Genomic DNA, 12,862 nt, shown 5'->3' on the forward strand with positions numbered 1-12,862 from the left:
TGCAAAATCCAAAAAACCCTCTTATGCAATATAAAGCTTGAAAAAAAATCAAGCAAAAATAGGAGAATTCCATTAAGGAGGTTCTTTAAATTATCTGAAGGAGGAGAATTAAGATTTCTAGAGGGGTTTCAACATCCTGATTTCGCAAAGCTTAGAAAGAACTAGTCCATTGAATGAGGTCTACAGAGCACATCAGTGTATCTTTTATACAATGGTTTCAGTTAAATGAGTCTTTGCTAGAAAAAGTGTTTTTATTAATTAAGTTCTAAATGTTACTGCAGATATTCAAAAAGTAACTATCCTTTCTCTATGGAGTGGAATCCAAAGAAGATTGTGTTTTTCACAAGAAAAAGTGCTTTCTCATTTCTGTAATGCTAGACAACATCAACAAAAATCCATGGGAGGACTAAATCTAAAAATCCACACATGGGAACAGTAAATAGGAAAAGGGAAAAATCACACATCACTGGGAAAAAACTTAAGTGTTTATGTCATTAAGGAATTTACAGAGAAAGCAAGGACTCAGCCAGCCATTATTTTAGTTACTCAAGTAGTTAAGATGTTTTATTGCAGCATTTAAGAAACCCAGGGTCAACAGTTTGGTTCCTTGGAATGACCCACTATAACACATGCAAGACTCTATTATATATTACTACACTTTTGGGGGCAGGCCTACCTTACATGTAGGAGCTGAAAAGAGATGGAAATAAAAAGCATGCTGTTAGATTGTTATCTTAAAAGAAGGGAATTAAAGATAAACATTTTGAGATTACCTTCAATGGCAATGCGCTTCTTGGGCCAATCCTTTGATTCACGTGATACCAATTCTTTGACACGGATACTTATCACTAAATCAGCCAAATTAAATTCTAAAGCATAGAATCGAAGCAATTCCACCCAGAGCTGCCCAACTGGTACTTCAGGCTGGTGTTTTAAGTCAAATGTTAATGATACCTATTAAAAGCAAAGAGAAAACACATAGGAGCTATTAGATGTCAGCACAATCTGGAAATCTAGAGATCATTCAAGCATCAAATTAAAAAAAAAATCTGAAAAACTTCAGCAAAGACATGAATGATAATCCATCTAGGTAAATCACATTCTAGGTTCTATTTTGCTTGTGGGAAAATAGCATTCCTTCAGTGCACTTCTGGGATTAGAGGATGTTAGAATCGAATCACTACCAGAGGAATAGACAAGCAGTTTTATGTAGCCAGGCAGCACTCCTACTCTGAAATTTTAGTGACAGGTGGGGAGAGCTGTGCTCGGATGGCTAGTACTCAGCACTGAGCTCTCCCCCTGTACTGCCGCTGTAGGGCACCTCTACAGCTACACACCCAGAAATGGGCGGCAGCTAAAGGTGTAGAGCAAAAGGCAAAACACCCCTCTCATTTGCTCTGACAAACTACAAAAGTTCACTGTATCTGCCAGCGGCAATTGATTTTAAAGTCTAAAGTCAAATAACACTTGGTATCAGAAATTGATACTAGTTTTACATTCTGAGATTCTTGACAAACTGGAACATACTATGATGTAACAATACATTAGAAAGTGCACAGGACTTAGAATAGGAAAAAAATGGGTCTAAATACTGATTCTGCTACTTCATAGCTCTTAACTGCTCTAGGATTCAACTTCTTCCTATCAGCTGGCAGTACAGCACAGTGGCTAAGAGAACTGGCTCTGGAATGGGACACTTGAGGTCTGAAACCCAACTCTGCCATGTACTAGCTGTGTATGATTCTGGTCAAGCTCTAGAAGCTGTCTAAGCCTCAGTTTCCTCATCTGAACAATGGGGATCACAGTACCCACCTCATAGGGTTGTTGGGAGGATTGAGTGAGAGAGTGTCTGTAAAGAGCTTAGCACAGTGCCTGCACACATGTTCAAAAAATGGTCGCTACCATTATCTGCAGAGTAGGGATGATATCACCTATAACACAGGATAGTTATGAGGATTAAGTCAGGAACATGGGAAAGCATCTGTATTGGTTGCTTTCTGTATTTTTTCACTTAGGTACAGTCTTTTAAGTACAAGAAATCAATTTATCATTGAAACATAATGTCACAACTGTATAAGATGCTCTTAAAAGGTAATCTAGTTCAACTCCCAAATGTTAAAAGAGAAGGAACTGAAGCCCAGAGAGTTCATATGACTTGTCAAAGGTCCCACTGCTTGCCAGCGGCAGAATGAGAACAATGTCTTCCAACCCCAGTACAGTGTTCTTTCACCAAACCACGTAATTTCCACACTGTCTGTATCTCAATTTCAGAAGTGGTAGCATGAGTAGTCTCTCCAAATAGCACAAAAATGTGAAGATAGAGTATTTAATTGCACTTACAGCAACAGCTTTTCCTTTTAAGGTATATAAATTTGTTTCCAATCACACTTTACTATGGTATTTTATGAACCAGTAAAATATCAACCACAAAGGTTCTGTCTGTCTATTAAAATTAAATCATTGGGTGGACTGACAAAGCAGAGCTAATTGAAAATGGAAGTTGTCTAGGTCCCAAACACTACAGTTGAGGACACAAAGAAAACCACCAGAAATTAAAAGTCTCACTAAATTTCACCTTTATCCATAAGCCTTACTCAGTATCACTAAGGATTTTTAAGCATCTCACTGAAATGAGTCGGTAATACTGCAATATGGAGTTTAAGAGACCTTCCAAGACTAGTAGTACTTAAGTTGTTTTTCTTTTACTGTCTTTGTTTCTTAAAGTACAGAATACATTTTTTCTCAAAATAAGAGTAGCAGCTAACATTTACTGAGTGCTTACCACATGCTTGGCACTGAGTTAAGCATTCTGTGAATCAATGACCCTAGGAGAGGGTACCAATGTCATCTCCATTTATAGGTGAGGAAACTGGGGCACAGAAAGAGTAAGTCACTTGCTCAAGGACACACAGCCAGGAAGAGGAAGAGCTGGGATACAGAGTCACATATTCTGGCTCCACAGCCTATGCCCTTATCCACTCCTGGAACCCCAAGTGGAAAACAGATAAACATGGTGTTGGTGGCAACAGGGGGAGCCTGGTCGCACCTCTACCCTTCCCGCCCTGTGCTCAAGGATTCTAGAAAACACAACTGGAGAATCTACAACTCACCACTACCTCCTCACTTTAGGCATGGACTAGGGGAGTGACTTGTTTGTATAAAGCTGGCATAAAATCCTCGTCTCAGAAGTACTTTGTGGACAATCCTGTCATTTCATCAAAGGGTTATGGGGAAGAATGCGGGGTCAGAAACTATTCACCTATTTGGGGCAGAACCCTACTCCTATTACTAGTTACATTGCTTGGACTTTTGTTTGAGATTCAAATGGCAATTCTCTCCTTGTGCATACATTTCCCTGTCCACCCCTAATGGTATGAGTGAGGACAAGTACATTAAACTATATACCCATTCACAGTTATTTCAGTCATGAAGTTAGTTAACCTTTAATATATTTAAAACTCGTACCATCTAAGACCTAAGCTCCTTGAAGGTAGACAAAGGATTTATCTGAGTTCTTATTATCTTTCACAGGACCCTGCTCACAAAAAAAACTATATAAATAACTGTGGATTTAGAGATCTGAACTGTAAGTTTTTTCATTACTTGTCTAATCAAAGGACTGAAAAGACCAGGAAATGAAACATCCATGAAATAGGTAAGATAGCTGAGGAAAGAAGAGAGGAAGACTGATTAACTCATGAACTCCACAATTAACAACTGAATTTAAAATACACAGTAAAATTAGGAATGAGAGAACAGACCTGTCCCCTTCTAATGGGCATTTTTTTTGGTGTCTCTCCCTCTGCCGTGTTTGCACCCACTGCGGCACTCTCAGTATACTCCCAGACCACAGCGTCTTTCTGAATGTCTTTGAGGTTGAAGTTCCCTAGTTTGTTTAATGAGAATCCTTCAATCTAGGAAAAATTAAGACACACATACTGTTTGTTACAAGGTAGAAACAATTTTGTATCAGAGCATATTAATCCTGGAAGAAATGAAAAGATCAAATACTTAAAGTACACTGAAAACATACAAAGTATTATTTATATAATACCTCTTGAGAAAGCTGTAAATTTAAAAATATTCTTCAAGGTAAAAAACAGGGTTTTGGTGTTACAAAAGAAAAGAGTTCTTGAGTTTGTGAAATAATTCTTCAGTCAATAGTCTAAGAGAAGGTAACATGGCCGAGGCCTAAGGCCATGGCATCTGGAGTAAAACTGCCTGGGCCCAAATCTTGACTCCCTCATGTGAGGGCTAGCTGTGAGGCCTTCAGTAAGCTGCTCACTTTCTTTAGGTCTCAGGTTCCTGTGAGGAGAGGTAACACTAGAACCTTCTTCACGGGGAGAGCTGTGACATGTAATAAGACACAGAGCACTCATATAGAGTATGGCATGCAGCAAATATCCAATAAATGCAAGAAATTGCTTCTGTTCATACTATTGAGATGCAAATTGCTCAAGACAGGCTAGACTCAAAAGGCCAAAGAAATGTGAGTTCTGTCTTTATTGGATGTTGGCATTTATTACTGCCTTTAAACAGGTGCATGTTTAAAGGTGATGTACATGAAGAATTGTGGGTGGGTGTGGATACGGTATTCCATCTTCCTGAATGTATTTCCACATCAAATAAACTACTTCTTTGGTTCAGCAGACAGAATGATCCTTCTAAAACACAACACCTTGTCTACCCACTCACCATGGTTCCCTTACTTGGGATGAAATTCACAAGCCTTTCCAGGGCCTAGAAAGAACCTTAAGAAATCTGGCTGTTCTTTGACTCATCTTTGGTATCATCCTGGCTCAGAGCTGACCTCTGCTGTTCCCTGTTGGGAAGGCTCTCCCCGCTAACAGAGCCCATCTCCCTCACTATAGTCGGGCTTTGCTCAAATCTTTCTCTAAATAGCTCCTCCCCTTTGACTTTCAGTCTTTCTTGCTTTGGTTTGTTTTTCATCAGAGACATTACTGCCACTTGATAAGTACTTCTCACTCTACTGAATATACAAACATGAGGAAAAGATTTTGTTCACTGTTCTAACTCTAGCATCCAGAATAGTGGCTGGCACAAGATAAATGCTCAATAAGGATTTGCTCACTGACTGAATAAACCACTATCCTATAGAAAACATTCTGGAAAATACCAGGTTAGATGTATGTATTTACTATTTGCTTCAATTCTGAGGCTTGTGTTTTTTTTCCTCTTAACATTTATGGTTTTTGAAGAATAAAAGTTTTAAAGTTTGGCAAAGTTAAATTTCTCAATATTTTTCTCTATTGATATAGTTTATGCTTTTAATGTTCTTACCTACTCATAGCCTGCAAAGATTTTTTCCTAGGTTTTCGTCTGGTAATTTCATGATTTTAACTTTTACATTTAAGTTTTTATCTATCAGAATTAATTTGGGGGTATGTAGTAAGGTAAAAGTTTGATGTTCATTATTTTTTGTATGGACATCTAGTTTTTCCAACATCAACTGCTGAAAAGACTTTCCCCCAATGAAATCCTGTTGAAAACCAAATGACCATCATACATGATGACAATATCAATGATTCCAATCCATGGACTTTGATATGCCTCTACATTTACTTATGTTCTTATTTAATGTTTTCAGCAATATTCTAGCTTTCAGTTTGGAGGTCTTGCGAGTCTTTTGTTAATTTTATTTTTAAATACTGTTATGTTTTCAAGCACTATTATGAATTGAATTTTTTTAAACTTATACTGCTAATTATCAAAGTACAATCGTTTTTTGTCTATTTTTTGTATTCTATGATCTTACTAAATTTAGTTGTTAGTTCTAGGACTTGTTTAGTAGTTTTCTGAGGATTTTCCATATAACCATGTGACCTGAGAAGAGAAACTTTCTACTCCTTCCTGATTTTTATACCTTTTTCTTTTCTTTCCTTATTATAATGGCTAGAACTTCCTGTAAATATTGAATAGTAATAGTGGACATAGTTTTTGTCCCCAGTGGTACAGGGAAAATGTCCAGGATACCAATATTAAGTACAACGTTAACTGTATATGTTTTTTACAGACATCCATTTTCACGCTGAGCAGTTCCCTTCTGCTCCTAGTTTGCAGGTGTTTGAATTTTATTTTTTTCTTTCCTACATTTATTGATATCATTTTTATCCCTTTAATTGTTAAAATGGTGAATTATATTGCCTTTCAAGTGCTATATCAACCTTATATTCCTGGAAGAAGCCCTACTTGGTTGTGAATATATTCCTTTTGTGTATTTCTGAGTTATTTGCTAAGATTTTACTAAGGATTTCAGTGTCCGTGCTCATGAGGGTTTCTGGGGTATAGCTTTTTCTTTGTCTGCTTTTGGTATCAGGGTAATGCTGACCTCTTATTTCTTCTCTTCTGCTTTCTGAAAGATTTGTGTAGCTGGCATTATTTCTTCCTTAAATGTTTGACAGAATTCACCAGTAAGGCCATTTGGGCCTGGAATTTTCTTCATAGGAAGGTTTTTAATTACAAATTCAATTTCTTCAGTGGATAAAGGCTCCTCAGGTTATTTTTTCCTGAATGCTCTTTTTGTATTTAGTCTTACAAGGATTATGTCCATTTTACCTAGGTTTTCTCATTTATTGGTAGGAAAGTTGTTTGTAATATTCTTTTTTATCCACTTACGTCTGTAAGTCTCTTTTCATTCATGATTTTGTGTTCTCTCTTCTTAATGAGTCTATCAGGGGATTATCAATATTGTTGATAAAAGAATTAATTTGGTTTTGTTAATTTTCTTTACTATTAGTCTATTTGCTACTTACTGAATTTGCTCCTCTTGTTTTCTTTATTCAACTTACTTTGGATTTATGTTGCTCTTTTATATCTAGCTTCTTGTGGTGCAAATTTAAGTCACTGATTTTGGATCTTTCTTTCTAAATTTAAGCATTGAAATCCATAAATTTTCTTGTGAACATTATTTTAGCTGCATCCCAAAAAGTTTGATGTCTTATATATATATATGTATTTTTTTGAGAGGGCATCTCTCATATTTATTGATCAAATGGTTGTTAACAACAATAAAATTCTGTATAGGGGACTCAATGCACAATCATTAATCAACCCCAAGCCTAATTCTCAACAGTCTCCAATCTTCTGAAGCATAACGAACAAGTTCTTACATGGTGAACAAATTCTTACATAGTGAATAAGTTCTTACATGGCGAACAGTGCAAGGGCAGTCACATCACAGAAACTTTTGGTTTTGATCACGCATTATGAACTATAAACAATCAGGTCAATTATGATTATTCGTTTGATTTTTATACTTGATTTATATGTGAATCCCAAATTTCTCCCTTATTATTACTATTATTATTATTATTATTATTATTTTTAATAAAATGCTGAAGTGGTAGGTAGATACAAGATAAAGGTAAAAAACATAGTTTGGTGCTGTAAGAGGGCAAATGTAGATGATCAGGTGTGTGCCTATAGGCTAAGTATTAATCTGATCTAGACAAGGGCAACAAAACATCCACGGATGCAGATTTCTCTCAAAATGGGGGGTGAGATTCTAAGCCTCACCTCTGTTGATCCCCAATTTCTCACCTGATGGCCCCCCCGCGACTGGGCCTGTCTTAGGTTGTTCCTCCCTTGAGGAATCTTACCCGTCTCTGGCTAACCAGTCATCTTCTGGGGCCATACAGGGAAATGTGAAGTTGGTAAGTGAGAGAGAAGCAATATTGTTTGAAAAGGTTAGCTTTTTACTTCTTTGCAGGTTTATGCCCTGTGGCTTCTATGCCCAGCATTTGTCTTGAGGTATCTTTACCACTTGGAAGAATTATGATACTTGGTAATTTCGATATGAGGCATGAATTCTACTTAAGGGTTGTAATTAGGAAGAAAAGCTATAGAGGTAGCAGTGATGTCTTATATTTTTATCACCTAGTTCAAAATATTTTCTAATTTCCTGTGTGGTTTCTTCTTTGAACCACAGATTTTAGAGGTACACTGTTTAATTTCCAAATATATTTGATTCTCCTAAATACCTTATTGTTATTGATTTCTAATTTAATTCCATCGTGGCCAATAATAGTTATGATTTCAATCCTTTGAAGTGTACTGGAAGTTCTATTATAAACCAGCATATGGTCTATCTTGGTGAACATATAATATGCATTTGGAAAAAAACATGTGTTCTACAATGTAGTGTTCTATGAATATCAAGTAGATCCAGGTGGTTGACAGTGTCTATTGAATTCCTATGTCTTCACTCAGTTTTTGTTTAGCTAACATAGAAGACAATTGCTGAGAGGGTGTTAAAATCTCCAACTCAGGTGGTGGAATGGGTTCTGTCAATTTTTGCTTCATCTATTTTGGTGCTCTCTTAATAGATGTAAACATTTATGACTGCTTTTCCTTCCTGAAAAACTTAATTATAGTGAATTGTTCCTTTCTGTCTTTGGTAATATTTTTTCTCTTGCAATCTATCTCATCTAATAATAGCATAGTCTTAGTTTGACTTTATATTTTTCCTGACTTTATTATACATATAATTGACAAAAAGTTTTATATATATATTAAGGTTTACAATGTGATGATTTGATGTATGTACACACTGTGAAATGATTACTTAGTGGTTTCTGATGAGTAGTTGGCCATCACTCAAAACATTGCTCATTTATGTAGGGTCTGGCTGCTTTTCAGTTTTGCTGTTTGTTTTTGGTTTCCACCTTTTAGGCCAAGATGTGCTAAGCATGCTTCTCTGAATTTATCTTACTTGAGGTTTGCTTAGGTTACTGAGTCTGTAAATTTATGTCTTTTATTAAATTTGGGAAGTTTCTGGCTTTATTTTCCCTGCTCCATTCTTTTATTCCTCTCCTTCTAGGACTCAAATTACCCACAGATTAGATTTCTTTGAAATTGCCCTACAAGTTCCTGATGCTCAGTTATTTATTTTTTTTAAAGTATCACTGATATACAAATTTACGATGGTTTCAAATATACAACAGTGGTTCAACATTCACCCATGACAGCAAGTCCTTACTCCCTCCAGTACGGTCACTGCCTATTAACGCAGTAAGGTTATAGAGTCATTAAATGTATTCTCCGTGTCGTACCACCGTCCCTGTGATCTACCTATATTGTGATTGTGAGTTATTGTGACTCTTAATCCCCTTCTCCCCACCACCCCAAACCCTCCCTCTTAGTAGCCACTAGTACCTTCTAAGTGTCTATGAGTCTACTGCTATTTCGTTTCTTCTGTTTTGCTTTGTTTTTATACTCCACAATGATTGAAATCATTTGGTATTTGTCTTTCTCTACTGGCTCAGTTGTTTTTTATAAACTTTTCTTATTCTTCAGATTAGTTTCTATTCATTTATCTTCTTATTCACTGACTCTTTTCTATGTCATCTCCGTTCTATGATGCCTTTCCAATACATTTAAAAAACTGATATATTTTTACTTCTAAAATTCCCACTTGGTTCTTTTTACATTTTGTATTTCTCTGCCTGATAGTTCCTATCTCTTCATTTATTGCAAGTGTATTTCCTTTATATCATGGATAGTAGTTACAATAACCTACTTAAAAGTTTGTGATAGTTCCCGTAGCTGTGTCATCTTGGGTTTGGCAGTCCGTAATTTCTCTCTCTTGAGGGTGTGTCCCATTTTCCTTGCTCTTTATATATTGACTAATTTTGAATCATACTCTGGATATTGTGATACTATACTGTAGTGTGAAAAAATACTGGATTCTTTGTTACTCTAAACACACTGAAACTTTTGTTTCTCAGGTAATTAACTTAGACAAACTGTAGACTGTCACATCTCAGGTGGATGGTGGCTCCAACCTCAGTTGTTTTTCAAGTCTTAGCTCTTAACTGTCTTTTTGTCTGCTTCACATGTGTGATTTAGAAATGTGTCATAAATTTTGGAAAATGCTTAGTTATTATTACTTCAAGTATTTTTTCTATACCCTTCTCTTTCTTATCCTTCTGGTATTTCCTTTATAGATACAGTACAAAGCTTAGTAACTGTCCTGAAGTTTTTAGTCTGTTCCTTTTTTTTTCCCTCTTGGCTTTTCAGTTTGGGACGTTTCTATTGAGGAAAGCTCAGGGATTCTTTCCCTAGCTGTACAGTCTACTGATGAACCCATCAAAGGCATTCTTTGTTACAGCTTTGATTTCTAGTATTTCCTTTTGATTTGTTCTTAGTTTTCATATCTCAGCTCATATTACTTATCTGTTCTTGCATGTCATTCTTGCATTTTTTCCATGAGAGCTCTTAGCATATTAATCTCAGTTGTCTTCAGTTCCTGGTCTGGTAATTCCAGTGCTTGCTCTGTCTCTTCAAATGATGTCTTTTGCCCTTTAGTATGCCTTGTAATTTTTTGTTGAAAGTTGGATATATGTACTAGGTAAAAGGAACTGAGGTAGATAGGCCTTTAGTGTGAGATTTTATTTTATATGGATAGGAGTTAAGCTGTTTACTGTTTGATGAAGATGTAGATTCCTCCAGTGTTCTCGTTTTTGTCTCTCTTATTGTCTTTGGGTTTCCCAAAAGACTTCTTCTTAAATGAGGTCTTTCCATTGTTATCTGGTCACTATACTGGAGACCTAATAATGTGGTAGTAAGGTGGGGGGAAGGGGGAAGCATTTTATAATCCTATGACCAGGTCTCAGTCTTTTACTGAGCCTGTGGCCCAGGGCTCTGACCTTCACAAAGTACTTCTCAGTCCTTCCCACCTGAGGTGAGAAAGGAAGGTTAGAGGTGGGCAGAGCTGGATATTTTTCTTTCCCTTTGGGCAATTAAGCACTGGTAAAAATCAAGGTGGTTAGGCTCTGATAAAAGAGTTTCTCTTGAGGGCAGGCTTTTGTTTAGGAGAATAGAATGCTCTGGGCCTATTTCAAAACGGCTGTTTTTATTCCTTTACTCTGCCCAAAGTACCAGGGGATAGATCTTCACCTTGAGAACCTGGTGGGGTACCTGGAGGTAAAACTCATGAAAATGTTGAGGGTCCACTAAGACTGGGCCCCTGGTTTTCACTTAAGCTTGTCCAAACTGAGCGTCAAGAGCCACAGTCTAAATTTTCCTTCCCTAGTATTGGCTCCAGGGGTAGGCTTCCGTTTCGACAAGCTACAGTTTGCGGTATTTACCATTCTCTTCAATTCCAGAGGCATTGGTTTCCCTTGTGATCTTAACTCTTTAATGGCTCTAAAAAGTTGCTGATTTCAGTTTCTTCAAGTATTTATTTTTTTTGTGAGGATGGAGTGATGACTTCCAAGCTCCTTATATGATGGACTGGACAGGTTCAGGAGTTAGTCAGAGATGTACTGAGCTGACACCTAGAATTAAGAGATCCACTTCTCTATATCTTTCCTCTCTGGAGTTTTCATCCTCATTATCTGGTGGACCTAGTTCCTGTGACCAGAAAGAGCACTAGTTTTTCTATAAGAGTTGCCTCTAGGGAAGGCTTAAAGATAGAGGTGTGATAAGTGAGAAAGCAACCTCCTCCCAAAACCACATGTAATACAAAAATACAGCAAATACAACTAATCCTGAAAGCAACTGGGAAGAAGACTGTGACAGACTGCCTACAACTAGGGAAAAGAGAAGACCTCCCGGAAAAGGGTAAGTGGCAAAGCCATGATCTGGTGGGACCCAAGCCCGCCTCCCATTCCAGCTCACCAGCAGAAGAGAAATGGAGCAGGGAGAGGGTGGAAGCCTAGGACTGCCCCAGAGATCTGCTCTGGGAGCACGAACCTACATTACATGGTGCTCTGGAGATTAGTGGGGTTGGGAAGCAAAGACAGGTGGAATACTTGGAGAGACTGAGATTCCAGCTGCTTGTGGAGAACAGGTAACCACAACTGGCCGCTCTGGGACAAGAGAAAGGCAGGCACTTTGAAAGACTGTCCAACAGCGAGAGGGCTGCTAAAGGGGCAAGGATTACACAGAGCTTGCTGTTCAGGGAAAAGGACAGGAGGACAAAATCGTCCTGTCACACTCAGCCCAGAAAGTTGGGAACTTAAAGGAGCTTCAGGAGCTCCATCCTCCTGGCTGGCGACAACCACTGAGGTGCCCCATTGTGATATGCAGCCTGCTGTTCCTTCCACCCAGCCAGCATCGGTTAGCAAAACTGCTGTCTCTGCCATTGCACCAGGCCAGCCAGAAGGCAGCCCTGACTACAGCAGCTACAGGGACATAATGCAGAGGCTCCTCCCTGCGTGCTCAGCTAATTATGAGGGATATAATGCAAATAAAAACCACAGTGACATATCACCTCACACCAATTAGGATGGCCAACACTGAAAAGATAAGGAACAACAAATGCTGGTGAGGATGCGGAGAAAGGGGAACTCTCCTACACTGTTGCTGGGAATGTAAGCTAGTTAAACCATCATGAAAAGCAATATGGAGGTTCCTCAAAAAACTAAAAACAGAAATACCACTTGACCCAGGAATCCCACTCCTAGGAATTTACCCGAAGGAAAAACAAGATCCCAGGTTCAAAAAGACATATGCATGCCCACGTTTATCACAGCACTATTTACAATAGCCAGGATATGGAAGCAACTTCAGTGTCCAACAGTAGATGAATGGATAAAGAAGAAGTGGTACATATACACAATGGAATATTATTTAGCCATAAGAAGATAACAAATCCTACTATTTGCAGCAACATGGATGGAGCTAGAGGGTATTATGCTCGATGAAATAAGCCAGGAGGAGAAAGACAAGTACCGAATGATCTCACTCATTTGTGGAGTGTAAAACAAAGCAAAGCTGAAGGAACAAAACAACAGCAGACTCACAGACTCCAAGAAGGTACTAGCAGTTACCAAAGGGGAGGGGTAAGGGGGGCAGTGTTGGGATGGAGGGAGAAGCAGATTGAGGGGCAGTATGATTG

The 12,862-nt window shown here is 37.9% G+C and overlaps 1 protein-coding gene across 15 annotated transcripts in view; it reads right to left on the bottom strand.

The window, feature by feature from the left end:
* The window catches only part of TUT7 (terminal uridylyl transferase 7), a 73,028-nt gene that overhangs the window by 42,368 nt on the left and 17,798 nt on the right, over window positions 1-12,862 (bottom strand). For all 15 annotated transcript variants that reach the window (XR_012127778.1, XR_012127777.1, XM_017643780.3 and 12 more), the window contains 2 exons: window positions 3,762-3,914; window positions 774-954 (listed from right to left, as the gene is read on the bottom strand). Coding sequence is in view for 13 of the 15 variants with exons in the window: in XM_017643780.3 (XP_017499269.2) it covers window positions 774-954; window positions 3,762-3,914 (334 nt within the window). In the remaining 2 variants the exon portion in view is untranslated. The remainder of the gene's footprint in view (window positions 1-773; window positions 955-3,761; window positions 3,915-12,862) is intronic.

Source organism: Manis javanica, chromosome 2 (assembly GCF_040802235.1).
Source record: "Manis javanica isolate MJ-LG chromosome 2, MJ_LKY, whole genome shotgun sequence".
In the NCBI taxonomy this organism is placed as follows: domain Eukaryota; kingdom Metazoa; phylum Chordata; class Mammalia; order Pholidota; family Manidae; genus Manis; species Manis javanica.